The 19,693-nt window shown below is 40.9% G+C and overlaps 1 protein-coding gene across 1 annotated transcript in view; it reads right to left on the reverse strand.

Moving 5' to 3' along the window:
* Positions 1-19,693, reverse strand: part of SPOCK1 (SPARC/osteonectin, cwcv and kazal like domains proteoglycan 1) — a 334,606-nt gene that overhangs the window by 4,090 nt on the left and 310,823 nt on the right. Inside the window, exons 7-9 of the mRNA XM_009285903.1 lie at positions 10,855-10,971; positions 3,478-3,699; positions 2,811-2,873 (exon numbers count right to left, since the gene is read on the reverse strand). Of these exons, the coding sequence (XP_009284178.1) occupies positions 2,811-2,873; positions 3,478-3,699; positions 10,855-10,971 (402 nt within the window). The remainder of the gene's footprint in view (positions 1-2,810; positions 2,874-3,477; positions 3,700-10,854; positions 10,972-19,693) is intronic.

Here is a 19,693-nt window from a genome sequence, read left to right on the forward strand (position 1 = left end):
CCAGCTTTACTATTAAGCACTACAAAATGTTAGTCACTCCCCACTGAACTGCCTCAGGCTAGTGAATCCTGCTTCCCCCATCTCTCTTTGTCCCACGGAGTATTTAATTATTCCACGCAAACTTGAACAGCACCGTTGCATCTATATCCTCTTTATGGATCCAGACCTCTCTCTCTCTTTTTTTTTTTTTGCATCATTTCCTTATCTATATAATAATCCCCTTCCTCAGACGACATGGGGAGAATAATTATATGCTAAAGGTAGTGAATCACACAGGTAAAAGCCTGACAGAATTAAGTGCTAGCCGGCACACAGCTCCCTGTATTAGCTGTTATGTTAGCTGAATTCACAGGGCTGATATAGAAGAAGACAGTGACGGGAGCAGAAATTTATTACCTTATTGATGTGGGAGAAGCATTATCAGGCTGCACAGTTGTATGCTCTAAAAGTACACTTTCTGCAGTTAATTGTACTCTAGATAAATCTGGTAGGAAAAGATGAATAGTGCTGTTTACTTTTTAATTCAGTCCACTGGGATGCTAGACTCTATTCAAAAGCCTCCAAATTTAACATATCTAATGGCAATGGCTTTGAAGTACTTTGTTGCAACTGTCATGTGTTTTGAAAAATATATAGAGAACAAAATATCAAAAGTCATCATTTTTTATCAATGGATACAAGTTAACAGAAATCTTCTTCATATGTGCTGTCCAGACTGTAAATGCTGTGCTCTATGTGTCAGGGACAGAGAAGGAAAGAGAATAATTAAAGGCTAGTTTCTCTGAAAATACTCGTCTTTCTTATCAATCTTTGTTGCTACAAGTGTGGTTTTTGTCACGTGTATGTTTTTTGTTTCCATTTGCATGATTTTTCAGTCAGTGAAAAGACAATGTTTTCCGCTGTATAAATAGCTATGAGATCAGATTAAAATCTCACAGACAGGTGCCATTATGCAGGCAGACTTTCAAGGTAGGTGAAGCAAAGAGTTCCTCTCTATATTATAATTTTCTAGCTTCTGGAGCAACCTATGCCTGACACTTCTTGATTTGTTGAGCTTAGCCACTTTCATCCTTCATTTTTTTTAATACAGTTGACTAGAAGTTATTTGTGGTAAGGGACCATTCTTACTGCTTTTACTTTGTCATTTTACTCCTGCTATTGTGATCAGATCCCAGTGACATGTGCTACAACTGCCTGCATGTTGTACTACCTGCAATATAGCCATCATTTTTCCCCGCACACTGGAACAAACCACTTATGTTTCAACCTAGATGACATTTATTGCACATAGCAAATAACAGCAAAGCATAAAATAAATATGGGATAGCCAAAGCGATCTATTAGGAACTGGGCTTCTTATTCTTTTAGGTGGCTTTGAAAATCATGACACCCACGAGACAGAGAACACCGTGACTTCCTCTGCCACAACATGCATTCGAACACAAATGCAAAATATTTACTGAATGCAGCACACATACAACTGAGCAATCAATCCTCCCTTCGCTCCCACAGCTATGAACAGCAGGAGCTGTAACTCTGAAACATCTTAATCTTTATGTGAACTTGCTATGAAAGGATGATGGAACTAAACCATAGTCCCTGTGGCCTTTGGGAATGTTTATTCTTATTTTAAATCAAAGAATCCAGGTTGGGATTGTTTCTAAGGTGCCTGAACCTTGAGTCCAAACAGCAGTGGCGTCTGGGAATGGGAAGGTTTGGCAAAGATGCACTTTGCAGAAGCTCTGTTTGCAGGGTCTGCTACTGAGTATCTAGAAACATCAGACTAAAATCTGAGAGCAGCCTGAGAAGCAGACTGCAATCTGAGAAGCATTTCAGCAGAGCTGACATGCATGCTCTGTGCCGCAGCTAGCGATGCTGTAGGAACCTGACACGGGTTCTCGGTGATGGGCCTGACAGCCCGGGTCTGAGGTAAGCCAGACTCTCCAAGGGTGGGATGCAGTGCTTTCTGTAAGCAGAGACTTTAATCTGTACTGATAGGCCTCACGTGACTTGGATCTATGTGCATGAATGCGCTAGGATAGAAGTTTCAATACGATACCACCACATAAACGCTAGGCTACATAACACCATGTGATTTTAGGGTATGGAATTAGTTACCTTACATTTAGTCAGTTCAACAACCAGATTTTTTAGCAAGTAAATGGGAAAATGCCTTATGGGGATTCATTTCACCTAATTCTAGACATCCATCAGAGCAGTGTAAGTTATGAATCAATTCAGGTTCCCAACAGTCAATAGAGAGAGGGGCAGGCATTATCACACCTTACAGCACAGAGCATCCTGCAGGGCTGCCTGAAATGGGATGACATGAATTCCTGTTTTCATATACATGGAAAATAGTGAAATATTTTCAAGGGTGATTAGTCATAAATGAACCCCAAGGAATACATGCATTGTACCATAACTGGAAGAAGACATGAACCCATTGGCTATGCACTCTGGCACCTTCAGTCACCCTTCAAAAATGGGAGGCTTGAGTATCAAGCAGCCTCTGTGCTTATTGTGACCTCTGAGGTGATGAAGGCAGTATTAAGCTCTGTGCAGACAAGGCTTTGCATTTCTGGAGAGCTGTAAATTAGTTCTGAACCTGTTGCCACACTGACACCTGTTCTGTATATTGCTATCTCATCATTTGTTTAATTTCATAGTGTCAGGCCTACACTTCGTGGTGCATATTCCTGACTCAAAACATTAGTCTCTAATTGAAAAACCATTACTGCATATAAAGTTACAATAATCACAGAAGCTTTAATTAGTTGAGTAAATGAATAGCGAGTAATCGAACTTACCCAACAGACTCTTCCCTCTACTTAGCTTTTGAATTCTATTCATTTCATTCTGGCAAGGAAGACCTAAAATATAATGTACGAGAATCAGTTTCCAGATGGTACGGGACAGGCTCTGTAGTGACTGGCTTCACTACTGACATGAAATGTAGACTACTGTACACCTGGGAATGAAAGAAGCCCATATGCTGGTACTGTACTGCAAAACAAATTTATGTCATTAGCTCCACTAATTAAAAAAAAATAATTGCAACACACTGTAGTTGAGAATAGTGTTTGGGGGCCATTTTCATTGTTAAACCATTTTTCCTCTCTTTTCACCAAACTGACATAATGCCAGCTCTCTAATTTATGGTTTGCTAATTGACTAATTTCTGCATTAATAAAAGAGCAAGTTCTTGAGCTTTCTATCAGCAATAGAGCTTACTTCTAAACTGTGTGCACTGGCACTTATTACTTGTTTGTTTTAATGATCAAGGGATATTAATATAGCTCATCTGTGACATTAAACATCGTTACACAATGCCCTTTCACACCAATGCTGAAGAAAAGAGCTTTTTAACGCAGCTGACTGCCAACTACCAAACTATCCCCATAAGCAGATCAATCAAACCTGAAACACAGGGAAACCCAAACAACTGCTCTTTGTACTGCAAATCGCACAACTCACCGCCCGGCTTCTGGAAGCAGTAGCACCACTCATTGTTCGAAAGCTTTCCGTCTTTGAAAGAGTCGCAAGAGTTGAAGAGAGGCTTGACACATGGCTCGTACTTATCCAGATAAATAGCACTGATCTCTGAGGGATCCAGCAGCAGGTCATAGTTCATGTCAAGTTTGTTGAACATCCAGCCTAAGGAATCCTTACAGATCGGCAATATGCTGGTGTCAAATCCTGTAAGAAGATGGGCAAACATCCCCAACTGGACCCCAGCACGCTCACTGCACAGGAATCATTGCTAAGCTGAAGCCTTTATAATTTTTTTGGCTGGACTCTGAACATAACCCTCATTTGCCCGAAACAGAACAAAATTCTAAGACTGAACTGTTTGTGTAAAGCTTAAAACCCAAGCACAGCTACAGACTAGAGCACTACTCACACTCTTTAGGAGCTGTGGGGTGGGGAGGGCTGAGATTCATAGCTGATTACTGTAACTCAAAGTTATTTCTACTCAAAAAATTCTCACTTTTTTTTTCTGTCCTCATTGGCCTTGTTCCAAGAAACTGAAATGCGATGAGAAAAGGCTGCATCCACCATATTTTCAAACTAGCCTGAGTCTGAATGCGATTTAAATCCTGTTTCCCAGACCTGTTTCTAGTTCCCTGATCAAATTCTTTCCTACTGTGCTCTCACCTTCCACCTCTCATCCTAGCTTTTCACTCTTCAAAGCTCCTGCGGTGGACAACAAAATGCTTTGGCCTGGATTGCGAGCTGTCTGGGGGAGGCAGGGGCAGAGAAGGGACGAAGTGTCTCTTTTGCTTGCACCGCTCTGAATAACGGCACTGCTTCAGCTGGGAGCTCCAGAGAGCTGCACATGCTCTTGTATGCCATACCAGCACTATTCCTCCTTGTGGTCTCCAGGATTGTGCAGCAATACAGGATTCTGCTCTTCCAGCACTTTGGAAACCATCATCATCATTCATTTTAATAGCCCAGATCCTTCAAAGACTGCAGCAGCAGCAGCGGTTATCACAGAAAGACCAAGTCATGCATATAGATACCCGCAATGTATATGAGATACGTGTTCCAGTATTCTGCAGTCTCCACAAAAGCAGTGGCACTGCCTTCTTTCACAAACAAGACAGGGCATTATAAATCCATACTGTCACTGTATTTTCAATGCTTGGTACAAACATGGACTAATTTCCAAGTTATCTATGATGCAAGAAAGCGTATTGGTAATGCAGAGCTAATAAATCTGAAAATAAGGATATTGGTTTCAACAAGGACTCAGAAACGTGCATATATTGGCTGGGGGTTTACAGGCACAGAGGGCACCTGAACCACGCGCCCTGGGCACCTCACGCTCACGCTGTTTCAGCTGTGTGCACTAACCTGCCTGTGCACTATTCATTCTGCTACGGGCCACGGGGAGAAGCCTGATGGGCTTTTTCCTTTTGCTGCATCTTTCGTTGAACGAGGCCAAGCTTAGCCTTATTTGCTGTACGTGTCAAGTCCCATTTCAGGATGCTGCTTTGTTAAAGTGAAACCTAAGACGTTGCTGGAGTCACGCTGGCAGTTTGTCCAAGCTCTGCAGCCTACCTGCTATTTTAAGTATTAATCCAAAGGAGGGCAGTGCTTTATGCTGGAAGCTGTGCTTTTTGTATGCAACTGCAGCTGAAGGTTGTCAGTGACATGGAGGAACAATCAGAAGGGTTAACTAATGGGAAGGTTTATGTCATTCATAATACACGTTTCTCTACAAAAGGAAGAAGGTAACACCATTTCCTCAGGGCTAGAAGCAGCTCAGGCACGGAAGAGAGAGATCATGCTGAACATTTCATCACATTTTTGTGCTGTTATCTCCTCTAACATTATCTAATTGAGTTTGAGCACAGTGAAAAAGAAAAAGACCATGTGAATAGATGTAGGGAGGAAGCCTGCTTGCCTTGCTGAAGCAATTAGGACTATTGACTTCAATTATTTTATTCATCTGAAGAAGGCAAGCAGGATTTGGTCACTGTGCAATCTCTTGTTGAGTGAAAGGATTTAAGAATCCTTGACTTTGCCTTTACAAAGCACCGAGGAGCAGGACACGCAGTCCTGCCTTGTGTGGGTGTGTGCTGTGCCTGATTCCCCACCACGGGGCAGGTTAAAAGTAGTCAAACAGGCAGGGGTGGATCATTCAATGGCATGGTGGAGCTGGGATCAGTACATGCTTCAGCTATCCCAGTTTAACAGCTCCCAGGGGAAAAACAGCTGGGTTCCGTTGGCTGCTCTTTTCCTGCACAGATCCCTTCTCTGGTGATGGTCTTTACGCCCTGTCGTGGCACTTACTGCTGCTAAGGTGAATAACTACAAGGTCTGTTGTACAACCAGTTGAGCACCGTACGTGTTGCTCGGCCCTGTGGGTCTCTAAAGGTCACCTCCTAACTGGCAAGGAGTGACTGGCAAGGACTGGCAAGGTGACGGGTCACCCTGCAAGGTGACGCAGGGAGGAGGAGATCCTGGCATGAACTTGCCCCTGACAGTGTCTGTGGATTATTTCTGAGTCTTGTTTTCCTCCCTGCTGGGAAGTCTTTATCTGTGTGTACAACATGCACTCAGGGATACAACAGCAGCGTGCCCTCAGTACTGATCTGTCTGAGCAGATCACAAGACAGTGATTGATATGAATACGAAGCTGCTCTGTGACATACCATCAGGACTTGGATGCAAAATACAATCATGAAAGGTTACTTATGAAGACAGTTAATTACATTAGTTGAAGAGTTTTAGATTGTAATTTCTTATAAACAAGGGAGCTTTCACTGTTGTGACCAGAGTTCCAGATTAGGTTTATTAAGAGGCTGCATATTAAGCAGTGCTGGATTACTAGACAGTGTGGTCTGGAAGTCTTTAAATATTACAGTGGTAGGTGTGACGGAAAGCCCTTAACTAGCTGGTTATTATCAGTGAAGAGGTTAATTCTTTAATCGTCCCTCAATATGTGGTTGAAGGTGAATAGTAGCATCTACCTCCACTTCATATTGTCTCCTGGTAAAAGCCACTGCCTGTAAATCACCGTAGATCTCATTCCAACATTGCACCTGCAGTCCAAAACCAGCAATCCTGGATGCTCTCGGCACCCAGCAACAGGAATGAAAGCAAAGCGTGCCCTGAGTGTGCAGCGCAGGCTCTGACTTCCTGCATAACCAGGGCAGCTGATGGAAAATGGTTCTCAGAGCTCACTTACCTTCTCTGGGAGGTCACTGTGCTCCCATCAACTTGGTGAGGCCAAGTGGTGTTGAATGAATTAACTCCTTTTTGGAGTCTTTTGATATACTTGCTTATACATATGATTCAATATGCTGGATGAAATAAACCACATACGGTAATTCTGTAATGAATTAAGTGCTTGGTTAATTGGCCGGACTTCCAGCACAACACACCCGGAATAGCAGTAACCTCAGTGAGAACTTTTCTGCATCTTTCTGCGCATCAGCTCGGCGCTGCAGTGCCTATGGTGAGAAGCAAGAGAACGGTGCAGGCTCCGTATCCCGCCTGCTCTTGGCTCCTCGGCAGAGGCTGCCAACACAGATGCCAATTAATGTGGGGGTGGTTGCTCTCATTTGGACACCTGCTCACAAGGACCTGGATTGAGACCATCATGTTTCTCATTCTGACTGACAGCTGTTCAGCACCCTAACAACTTTCATTCACTACAGACCTGGAAGGAAATCAAACCTGTGACCTACATGTAAAAGTCTCATATGCCATTAATACGTAAAATGCCCCACCTCCTCTGAATTAAAATGGAATTAAACTAAAAAAAGTCTTTAAGTGAAAATCTTAATTAAAAATAAAAACACCTTCTGGCACATAGAATTATTTTCCCCCTTCAAGAGTTGACTTACATGAGCCAGTTTTATTTTATTAAAGTATACTACAATTAAATTAGCAGGGGAATAATTAACCTAATTTCCCCCATCACTTAAAATAAAGGAAGGAAGAGAAGAAATGTTCCCCAGAAAAAATCCCTTTATATTGCATAGATCTCCAGTAAAAGAAAACCAACTCCCACTCCAACCAAAGAGACTATCTAGATGCAATATGGGAATGTTATGAATTATCAACAGGCTCAGGAGCAATTTGAATCTGATCTAACTATCCTAATTAGTTTTATTTCCTTATGTTAAAGCATGTCCCTGAGTTGCTTATATTACTTATTGAGGAGATTTCAATTGTACAAAGCCTGCAGAAGACAAAGTTCCCGGCCTATGGTGCTTTGCTGGGATCTGGCAGATAGCTCATTGAATGAAGGTTTGAGACTTCAAACACAATGACTTGCCCTCATCCTTTTCCTTTCAAGAGAGTAAAAAAAAAAAAAAAGGTGTACTTTTTTCCTTCACCTGGGGGTGAACTTAATACACTCAAAAAGCTTATTTACACCCACAGTAACGTCTTGAAAATTTAATGTAGCATAGAGAAATCTCTGCTGGATCACCTTCTCTAGACAGCTGATGTGTCCGAGGCATCGTAGTCATTGCATCCCACCATGTTCCTTTTACCGCCACAGGGGCATACCCAAAACGGACTACATCGGGGATGTGCATGCCTTTTAAGACGCTACAGGCACAACCAAACCAGTTCAGCTTAATGAAGTGATCAGCCTGGTGAGGAGGGCAACACAGCAATAAAAAAAGGGCAATGCGTACATCAGAGCGTATTTCCAGAGCTGCGTATGTCCTGTTTGCCAGGATTCACACACATTGTTTTTTTCAGCTTCAGTATGTGAACTTTGCTTTGAATTCTGAGCCCTGTTTAAGATGTCTTTCGTTTTCACAAATGTTTGAAGTTGAAGTTGGAGGAAGCCAAATACCGCTGTCCTTACTCTGTGTGTATTTTCAGTGCTACCAGAGAGAACCGGAGCTGCAGAATTTGGCACCTGCAGATTAATTCATGAATACTGTTGCAAACTCTTAAAAAGAAAAACAAGCCCAAGTTTTGTGGCATTCGAATACAATTTAGGCATCTTAACTCATAAAGTTTCTTTTTTTTTTTTTCCTAACTGACATATAAGAAAATAAGAAAATGTGCCAAACCAAGTCAACAGTCTAAAAATGAACATTGTTGAGATCAAGTGTTTAAGATCATCAAGGCAGCCTTTCATATAAAAGCTGCCAGGAATCAAACTAAACTAAAAAGAGATAACAGCTCCTCTGTGAATCAGAGCAAACGCTGCAGAATTACCAGGAATGTTTTTCTCACTGAAATTGCTTCAGAAAAAAAAAAAAAGACCCAACACCTTTAGGAATGAATTTGGTCTTTGGCCTTTGGTAAGGTCCTCATGAGCAGCTCACAGGTCATCTACATGAAAAGCATCCTTCTGACAATCTGATAAAATGAGATTTCATGTGGTTCTGGGCCTAAAGGCCTTCAGACAAAGTTTTAAGTCTCTGGTGTTTTCTGTCGTGGGGTCTGAAATGAATTCACATCTTGAAGCCATGATTAGCTGTACATCCAGTTGTCTTTTTGCATTATGGTTCGGCTTCCTCTGCATGATAATATCCTTTTTTTGGAGTAACGTTTAAGAAAGAAGCAGGACATACAGTTTTAAAGATACTGACTTTGTTGTAAATACTATGGAAAGTAAGAGACATATGAAAAAGATCATTTACACAGAACATGGCTTGTTTCACCACATAGGTTTAAGATACAATTACTTGGCATTAATGAGGTCTGACTATAGCTTTGAGCAATATAGCCTGTGGTACATTCTGTTTCTTTAGGAAGAGGCAATCCACTGCTACACAAGCTCAGAAGTAGCACAAAAGAAGAGTGGCTGCGGAGACATGGACCAACAGTAAATGCCCATCCTGATGTGCTGGGTCTGCTCTGCTGCACGTTTAGCCTCTCCAGCCTCACGCTACAGGGCAACTAGGCACTGGGGTCAAAAGAGCCGTAAAAGGGAGCAGTTGACTGAACCCTTTAAATTCGGTGTGTGCAAACCCCGGCTTTAGACAGCCTGTAGCAGAGAATCAGGGCAGTGAAGTGGAGGTGAGACACACACCTAGATAAAACTTGTGCATCCTACTTTGCAACCCAGGGGCCCATGTGCTTTGGGACATACTATTTAAAAGGAATAATGAGTCCTTACAGAAAATAAATTCGCATCTGCTCTCTGATGAACATGACCTCTTTTGATGCTGTTATCTGAATCCTTCCCCTCCCTGGTGGGTAAATGACATCAAAATCAGTCATGTTGGCTAAACCCACAGAGAGTAAATGTCCTCTAAACCGTTCATTTTCTTTCTTTCTTAAAAAAAACCCAGAACATCAAAGGAAGCAAAGATGGTGTTATTAAATACCTGGGACACGATTCCAGCTTTCCACCCCATTTAACTCTTCCAGTTCTGTGGCTGCAGTGCGGATGTTTTTATTATTCTTTCTCTTATATAAGGTGTTAGCAAGAAATTGCAAAATAAAATCTAAATGAGTCCTTTCCAACATTGGCATAATCTTCCTTATGCTTGTATGCCATGTTTTTGGCTCATGCCACTGACATTGGGTCAGAAAATGCTTGGCCATAAAGTGGGAGGTATGCATACGCCACGGTCCATCCCCAAGAAGCGATTCGGATGCAGACATGCTGATTTGCAGGGTCATGGAGTTCAACTGTACAGACATGAACTATGTCATGCTAGTTAACCTCAGGGCTTGAGAAAAGTCCTTGAGCAGTTTTATTTACTAGTATAGAAGTGACCTCCCTGGCCTTCAGACACAGTTATTTGCCTGATTAACTTGTAAAGGTGTCTCTGTCTCTGACTGCCAGTTTTTGGAGCAGTTTGGGCCAGAGAGAACACAGAACGACTGCAGCTCCTTTAGAAAACGGTGCAGCTATTTGTTTGCAGGACCAGGTCTCTTGCGTACCTGCTTACTTGCTGGCACCTCCTTGACATGACATTGTAGCACTAACAGTTGTGCTCAGCTGAATGCTCTCTCGGGCTGGGAAGCTGCCTGCAACACTCAGTGTTCCACGGGAAAGGTGTTTTATAGAATCATAGAATCATAGAACAGTTTGGGTTGGAAGGGACCTCTAAAGGTCATCTAGTCCAACCCCCCTGCCGTGGGCAGGGACATCTTCAACTAGATCAGGTTGCTCAGAGCCCCGTCCAACCTGACCTGGAATGTTGCCAGGGATGGGGCATCCACCACCTCTCGGGGCAACCTGGGCCAGTGCTTCACCACCCTCAGCGTAAAAAACTTCTTCCTTATATCTAGTCTAAATCTACCCCCCTTTAGTTTAAAGCCATTCCCCTTGTCCTGTCACAACAGGCCCTGCTTAAAAGTTTGCCGCCGTCTTTTCTATAAGCCCCCTTTAAGTACTGATAGGCTGCAATTTCTTACTGCCTTGTGCCGTCTCGGAGCTTGTTGGTTTGATGACACGATTTGCGTCCTCGTGAAGAGCACCGAACCAGTCTTTTAGTCGCGAAGCGAGATTCCTCAATTCTTTGTCTGTGCAAGCTAGAAAAAGAACAAAGGACCAGTCTGAATCAAGAGCACCAGCAAAAAACTTTTCTCCAGATAGTCTATTAGAAAAATACTGTTTAAGGTTGTAAAGTCCTTCTCATTAAGAGCTCTGAAGTAAAAGAGAAGGTTGGGGAAAAGGATGCAAGTTAAAAAGAAAATGTAAGTCATTATGAATTGTAAGTTATACTCAAGTACTTCCTTGGTAGCTGACATGATTTTTGACGTGACTATTTAACTTAAATGTTTTCACCTTTTAGGATTTCAGAGAAAAATATCAGTCAAACAGATGGGGAGGAGGGACATACTTGCCTAGACATACTACTCGAACAAGATGCTAGGAATAATTTATAACCACATTTGGCTTAGTATAAGGCTATTATCACAGTAATAGGAAATATATATACTTACTTATATACATAAAAAAGAAAATTGTTATGTTGCTCTAGTTCTACTGCAAATGAGACTTTGCCACCTCTGAAGGTTGTCAATTCCATTTTGTTAGATAGGTAAAACATTTCTTTTAAATTTTTACTGAGAAATATCTAATTTTTCCAGAAATTTCTGCCAAGAGATTAATGTCCAGCTGAAGCAAATATTTTTACGGAAGAAAGCTGCATTAGTCACTGGTTTCTGTCAGAAAAAATATTCTTGTTTCTGTATCATGTTTAGTGCTTAAAATTCACATGCTCAGACTATTTTATTATTCCTGCTGTGCACTCACTCTACATTTCAAATGACATTTCTTGGAATACAGAGCAAGATTTTATGCCGTAGAGGTAGACATCCTTCACAGGGCAAGCCACAATATGTCTTCTCCAGTTCACTGCACATAATATTCCTCCTTCCACCTTACTGAAGAACAATTAAGTCCCACAGCTTGTCTTCCCACGTTAAACTCACTGCTCCAAAGACTGCAATGAACTTGCTGATATCTCATGCCTGTGGTGAGCATTTGTTTGTTCTCATAGGGGTTTTTTGGGTCAGAAATAATTCTGGAGTTAAAAATAGGATATTATAGCTTTTTCTAAGTGGAAAGTTTTTTAGCATTTGGGGGGGAGGGGAGAAAAAGAAAGATTTTCCCATTTTTCTGTAATGCTGAAAGAGTTTGATAGATTTTCCTATTAAAGATAAAAATATGAAGATCACTATCCCACTAAGGCTGAGTCCAGGTAAGGAAAAATCAGGTCTTAAAGAAAAAAAAACAATTAACGTAAAATAAATGGAAAAAGTGGCTTACATTACTGAAAAAGGTTATCACTTTATCTTCTCACTTAAATTAACATATTTTACTCATTGTAAACTATCTTACCTTTGCAAAGTAAGACAAAAATCATAGAATGATAGGTTTTTTGAGCCCACCATGCCATCTTTTCTACAAGGAACATTTCACGCTGCTGCTGTTCCTTGGCTGTTACTCACAAAGTCTTTTATCAGAGAAAAATCACAACAGAAGCCATAGCAGAACAAATTCCATCATCCTGCCTGTAACAAGCCCTCATCAGGAGATGTTGCCTGAAGGAGTGACGGGGTAGGAAGAAAACTAATTTTATAGGTAATAAATATTGAGGAATGAACTAGCTCTAGACAGGCACGAATGATTTCTTATTTTGTGCATTTAGATCCATAAAGATAACAAAATTTCCATCATGCACTAATTTCAACAGGAGCTGGGCACCTAAATACATGTTAGAAGCGATGGAGATACTTCTTTTACATGGGATGGGAGATGCTGTTCCTGCATCCCCTGTTGAATTGTCATCAGGTGATTTTCATCAGACATAATTTTTGCCAAAATATTATTAGGCAACTACAGCAACATGAGAGACCCTAATAGCCTTCTTTTCAACAACCTGTCTTCGCAAATGTTATCTGAGAAGGAGTGTGCTGATAATCACATCATCTTTCAGAACTGGAAGCAGGCAGCATCCTTTCTTTCCTTCTGCCAAGTAGCCGTCTTGTCCTTTGAAAGTCAGTTTTGCAAAGGAAAAAAAGAGGAATATAGTGCATAACAAGTAAGTGTTGTTTAGCCAATACCTTATACATGACAGGTTATCCATATGTTCAAAGTATTTCACAAATATATCTCCAGTCAAAACTGCACACATAAACACAGCTTTGACTACTGATTATATCAAGTGGGTGGAAAAAAGAGGATTCAGTTGTCCAAGAAATGAGTAACGTTGTTTTATTGTGCAAACCTGACACTTATTAAATATTTATTGTGGCACATGACATCTTTAGGAAGCCAAGGCTGGAACTCTGGACTACAAAACACCCATTCCTGTGCCTTCCTGACACCCTCATCATGCCTTCTGTACAGGTATACTGAGCTTCACAGACAACAACTCACAGGGAAAAAAATAACATTAAAGAAAACACCCTCTAGGGCTGTTTTCCTTATTCAGATTTGTGTACTTCCAAATCCAAAGACAACTCTAGACACCACAGAAACCTAAGGTAAGTCAAATGCTCTGAGGGATACTGCATTTGCTCTCAAATTCGCAATGCCATCCTGCCAGTGCAGAGTGCCAGGCAGGAGCTCGGAGCAGGCTCGCCTCCTCTCCCGGCCTCAGCACCGTGCAGAATGGCCTTCCCTGTAAAAAAACTAACGTCTCTCAAATAAATTTTGCAAAGTGGTCATTTGTTTTAAACTGCATTGACTGAAGAAATTTGAATCCATGCTTTTTAATTGTAATAGAAAACAGGATTGAATGCATAGCGTAAGTGGAACAGAAGTAGATTAATTAATGGTAAATCAGACTTGAAATGATTTCTAAGTATAGTCCAGCCAATCAAACATGTCAGAATCTGTAAAATGCCATTCATAATGAAGTCGACATTTTTTTTTTGGTTGTCTGTAATGCTTGATGTGTCGAGAACCACCTTTGCCATGTACTGTACATTCCTACTTACACCAGTTCTCTGCCGTTACCCAAGTGCTGCAATCCACGACCTACATCAGCTCAGTTACACCCTAGGGCTGCTCAAACAGACACAGGACCCCTGTATCCTCCTGACATTCCCTAACAATATTTCTCTTGATTTTGATGGAGCAAGAATAGGCTTTCAGCCTCTTCTATGCCGTAGCTTCCTCGAAGACTGCCTCATTCACTCACTCTCAGGTCAGTTTTTAAAACTGCACCCTGGACGATGCTTTCTCTTGTTTCACCGGCAAGTCTGCAAAACGCCACAAACCCTGCAGATTTCCTTTGGAGTTCGGTCTGAGGCACGACTTGACAGTAAGCCCAGAACTGGAGTTTTCTGCATACTGGAGAGGATTTTTGTGAGTAGGTGAGATATTCCTTAGGTATGTTGCTTAAGGACGATTCAACAGTGGATATTATGTTGAGGTTCTCTCTTAGGACTCAGTCTTTCTTCAAAGAATAACTGCTGTTTCATGAGTAAAACAGGAACCAACTGTGCTGTTAATATGTAGTGAATAATAAATTTCTTCATCAGACTTCAAATATTTAATGCAAAGTTCAGTTAAATTTCTATTCAAGTATTTCATGCCCTCAATCTTACTTTCTCCTGCAAATTAAAATAGAGGAAGTATTATTTTACATTTTTTGTATTAAATTTCATTAATGCTACCATGCATGGTTAAAAAGATTCTGCCTCTCTGCCTAATGGAACTGTGTTCTATTTTATTTATTTTATTTGAACATTTTCAGAAGTGTCTAATCATTCTGAATTTGCTTGTTTTGGGACACATTATATTAGTCTCTTCAAAGTGGACTGACATTCAGAGGGCATGATTTTAACACAAAGTCAGCTCCAGCCTCCAGCTGGGTATCTAGGAACCAGAGCACTTAATGATTTATTTCTGGTGGTAGAGCCCATTAGTTACATATCAAACAATTAGGAAGCATAGCTCTGAGGAGCCCCAGATCTAAGATCCTCATATATAAATTTGCATTAGTATAAGTTATAAAGCATTTTTAAGAACCCTCTTCATGAAAAATGCAGTGCAAATGTACCTCTTTGCTATTAACAGAAGTTCCAAGTAACATTTCTCAGATGAGAAGAATAAGGCTGTAGGAGGAATAGATGTGATAATGGGTCTCTTGCTATTTGAAGATCTATAAGGAGAAAATATGTAGGTTGCAAACAATATCGGTATTGACATGACTTGAAGCACTGATTAAAAAATCTGGGATGAAGAGAAACACCAAGGGAGAAACCTCTCCATGGCCCCTCTCTAGCAACTGAAATCTGTCCAGTCAACTGTCAACAACCATTTAAAACTCTACGGCTGTGAAAAAGACACAAGTGCAAACATATGCAAATAAGCATTTTCACTTCTGTGTGTATTTTCTTCAAGATAAGAGAATCTGGCTTCAAATCTTTCTCTACACCTTTAAAAAAGGGGAAAACCACAAGACTTTACCCTTGTTGTTTTATCGATGTCACTGAAAGTTCTGCCTTAGCAACCCTCTGATACCAGGTCCCCACCTAATATTAATTCCTGGATCCTTCACTGCTGATGCGCTTCGATGACATCCATTGCACAGCCCATGACGTCCCTGCATGCGGGAGGTCGGTATTGCTGCTGTTAAAAACTGGGATGGTGAGGCGGGCGGGTTAACATCCAGCTCGTCGACTTTATCACGGTGCGCAGTGCCCTGCATCTGACGCGGCAGTGGGACCACGAGCACTGGCAGAACCTGTCACTTCTCTGAGTTACGGCAATGCAAAACGCAGGAGGAGGATATATTTGCTGCTGGATCCAATTGACATCCGCAGATCTGAATCTGCAGATGTTACGAATCATCCTGCAGATGTGATTTAACAGCTAGCACTGAAAGCGCAGATTTGTTCTCAAGGGTGAAGCAATTGGTCCAGCAGTTATTTATTCCTAACAAACTGAAAGCACTGTTGCTAAATACCTATTTTCACCAAGCAGAAAACATGAATCTGACCTAATGGAAAGCCATTAGCATGCTGTAAAGGCTCAGGTTTTTATAGGTGTGCGTCCATTATGGACTTTTTCAGCTCTACAGATACTAAACTATATACATTGGTGGTGAAAATTAACAGTATAAGATTTAATTTCACCCTTTCAGGAAGGGACTTTCAAAAAGTGCTCAGTGCCAGAAATCAACATTAAGACTGAACTTACCTGTAGAAGCGTAAGATTAAATCAATATTGAATGTTCTCTCACATCCCGTTTTTACTCCAACCTAGCAAACCAATATTGTAAAATCTCCAGCCACTAACAAAACAAGCCTTATAATTCATACTGCAGTTAACTCTAAATAAAACTTAGTACTAAGGAAGTACATTACCGCTTTAATGTCTCTCTTGCTGCTATAATGTGCTGGTACTATGTGACAAGCAAGGAGTCCACGCTGTCCAGAAAAAAGTTACAGTGATACATTACACTGCATTTCACAGTAAGCAAGCTATGTGAGCAGACTCTCAGAACGCCTGTAACCTGTTTTTTGTATCGTTTGACTTCTCTGCTATCAGTCATCTATCTGGCATGTATCTGTTGCCTTATCACTACCATTGTTGTTATTACAGTCATCATTCTTACAAACAGTACTACCTTTTTACCAATTACATGTGGAGAGAGTGTTTTTTTGAGTTCATATTATTGCTCTACAATACTAAATAGTCTTTTAGGTAGAGACTGAGGAGCAAATTCCCTATTCCCTGAATGCCAAGAATGTGAACGTTTCCTGAGAGCTGGGCTCGTTTCAACTGTTTCTGTACTGCAGAGGAAAGGAAATTTAATTTCTCTGCAAATGCAGAGAAATTAAAAAAAGAAATAAAACAAAAGCTTTAAAAATGCACATTTAGCCACTGAGGTTAGTGCCCTTTCCAACCGCCACGACAGAATTCAGCTCAGAAACGTGTCACTAATTTTGAGTCACCTGCTTGAAAAGATGCAAATGTCCTGCCACGGAGCAGAACCAATGCGTTGTGATCGAGGTGACCAGCCACACAGCGTGAATAAAAAATGGAAAACGTTGCAAGAGAGCCCATCTCAACCCACAGTCTGCAACTTCAGACTCGGAGTTCCCTGAGCAGCAAGAGGGAGGGGATGCATTCGTGGAAATTAGCCTTGCTTGCTGCTTGGCTCACAAGGAGAAAACCAGCTGTATTTGCAAGACGTATTAGTCGTAACAAGCAGTTCAGTCATTTGTCCTGTGAGCCTGGAGGACAAGTCCATTTAGTTTTGATTAAAATGTGATCTAGCACAAACCTACATGACATTGCCCAATAGCGATATTACATTCCTCCAGTTAGAAATGGGACAGGCATAGTTTCAACAATTCAGAAGGAAGGAAAAAAGAAGTCTAATTTCTGTGGTTTTGAAGACTTAACATGACAATCGGGTGCAAAGTTGTATGGTAAAACACATATTTAAAAACACTGTAATAACACTATTTAAAAAGGTTTGACGTAAATGTATCACAGCATGGAGGCTGACAGGAGATAATGCTCATCTTTTGTACTAAGTACTAATTGTTATATTATTCTTTGTATAAAAAGAAAATGCGGCAACTTTAACCATGCTTTCTCTGACAAACATCACTACATTTTCTCACTTGTAGGTAAGTCAACAACTTATTTCACCCTGCTATTAATTGTGTCTATATGTGTGTGGATTATCACACTAGGCTTTAAAACTAAAGTAAAAAAAATTGTATCAGCTTTCAGGCTTCAGGGAGTGGGTCTGCTCCCAGTCACACAAAATACAAAGCGTGTTCTAAAAACTGCTGCTGCAGGAGCTGATTTGAAAGTAAACACCAAGAAAAATCCAGTGCTGTGCTAACCCTCCACTTCAAATGCAACTACACACATGCATATAAACATACACACGTATATGTGACTTGTAGATGACTCCAAGTGTTTTATATGTGATATTTTGGTGATGCAATTGTGGCGATAATTACCTTCACAAATATTTCAACGTTCTTGGTTGGAAGGGGTAATGCTCTAATTTGCTTTTTTCATTGAGGCCTCAGGCAACTTCTTGTAACAGTAAAAAATGAAGTATTATGCCAATAATTTTATGAAGTAGAAAGGAATGGATTGTTTACTATTACTACAAGGAAAAGTATTGCATTCCAAACCGGCCTTGCTGGTTCGATAAATGAATGCCTTTCATTTAAAATCCCTCCTCTAGTCAGCAACATTTCACGACAAAGTTCTACGTGGGTGTATTTCTCGTACTGCATTTTTGGCATTCACTGGCTATTCTTCCACAGGGTTGACACCTATGCTGATAACCACCTGTGATCCTTCTGTCACTGGTTTTGCCTTGTCTTATAAATACAGCAGCAGATGCCAAGATCCTGCAGTTCAGACTTTGAGATGATTACAGGAGCAGCTGATTTATTGGGAAGACGAAATAGGCTTTGATCTGAAGCTTCCTTAAAATGGTACATTTAAAACACAAAGCTCAGCTAGAACTGTATAAACAAAGATTGAGAGCTACAAAGCTCACTCTCTAGAGCTGTAGGCAAAGCGTACATCTGCTTTTGTAGTACTTAACGCTAGTTCCTTTTGTGCTTGCATTATTGTGAAAACCCTGGAAAGTTCATCTTTGCTAGGTGCTTAAGAAGCCTGGGGGCTTATTTTAAATACATCCAAACTATAATGATGCTGGGGGTCTGTCAGAACTGGGTAGGAAGGCTTGTGGGAGTAACGTCCCTCGTGACATTTTGGCCACGTCAGGTACTAATTAAAATGTTATCTCCTGCACGGTTCTTAGCCTCCCAAAATTCATCTGCCAGCTCACCCTAATGTTCTCATTCAAATTCTGTCATATCGCCTGAAAGGAGGAATAGACTATCAACTGAAAACTAAAACAGAGCAAATAAAAATGTCTAACTGAATGGACTTTTCCAGAAGTTCATGCTGTGCTCTGGATGAAAAAAGTCTTAGGAGAGTCGTCATCTCCCCTCTTGCCTCTCTTCCTTCCTCTCTGTTTTTTACAGAGTCTACTCTAAACAGATGTCCTTGACTTGGCAGACATCCGTACGCACGCAGCGTCTTCTGCGCTGAGTCTCAGAGAAGGCACTCCAGTTGGCTGTAGTCGTGGCTTGTCAAGCACTGGCCAGTCTTTGCAAGAGGGCCGAGTTCTTAGAAAAACTGAACATTGGTTTGGTTTTAAAGCAGTGTTTAAAGCAGACCCACAGCTCACGGTCCATGGGAGGTTTTCACGGATACCCGGCTTTGCTGCTAGCAGCTTAGCAGATATTGTACTCTTAGGCATTTGAAATAATAAATAAGCAAAGCTGGAAGAATAATTAAGAGTAGAAACAAAACTCACTGGGGTTAAAATGAGGGAATTGAGGGATGGTTATTTTTAGGCAAACAGTATAGGCTACCACAGTGTGTACATTTGAGTTTTTAATGGAATTGTTTCCTACAGACCTTCCAAAGCCACTGCTGAAAGTGTTTAGACAACCTGTTGAACTTTTCTGCATCCAGGAGGTTGTTTTGCTCCACTTTCTAGCGCTGAACAGAGAGAAATTTTAGATTCTGGTCTTCAATAAAAATATTCTGAGTTACAATAGTTGGAAATAACTTGAGCTGTTGATGATAAGGGCAGCTGCTACCTTCCATAATGAAAATGGCCTTGAGCTTGAAAGAGCAAAACTAAAACTCAGGTAGTAAAATTAGTAATTTGACAGTATTTGAGAAAAAATGTGCAGATCTATTTATGTTCAATCAGAGCGGGAAAGCAACAGCCAAGAA

Source organism: Aptenodytes forsteri, unplaced genomic scaffold, assembly GCF_000699145.1.
Source record: "Aptenodytes forsteri isolate BGI_AS27 unplaced genomic scaffold, ASM69914v1 Scaffold54, whole genome shotgun sequence".
NCBI classification, from domain to species: Eukaryota; Metazoa; Chordata; class Aves; order Sphenisciformes; family Spheniscidae; genus Aptenodytes; species Aptenodytes forsteri.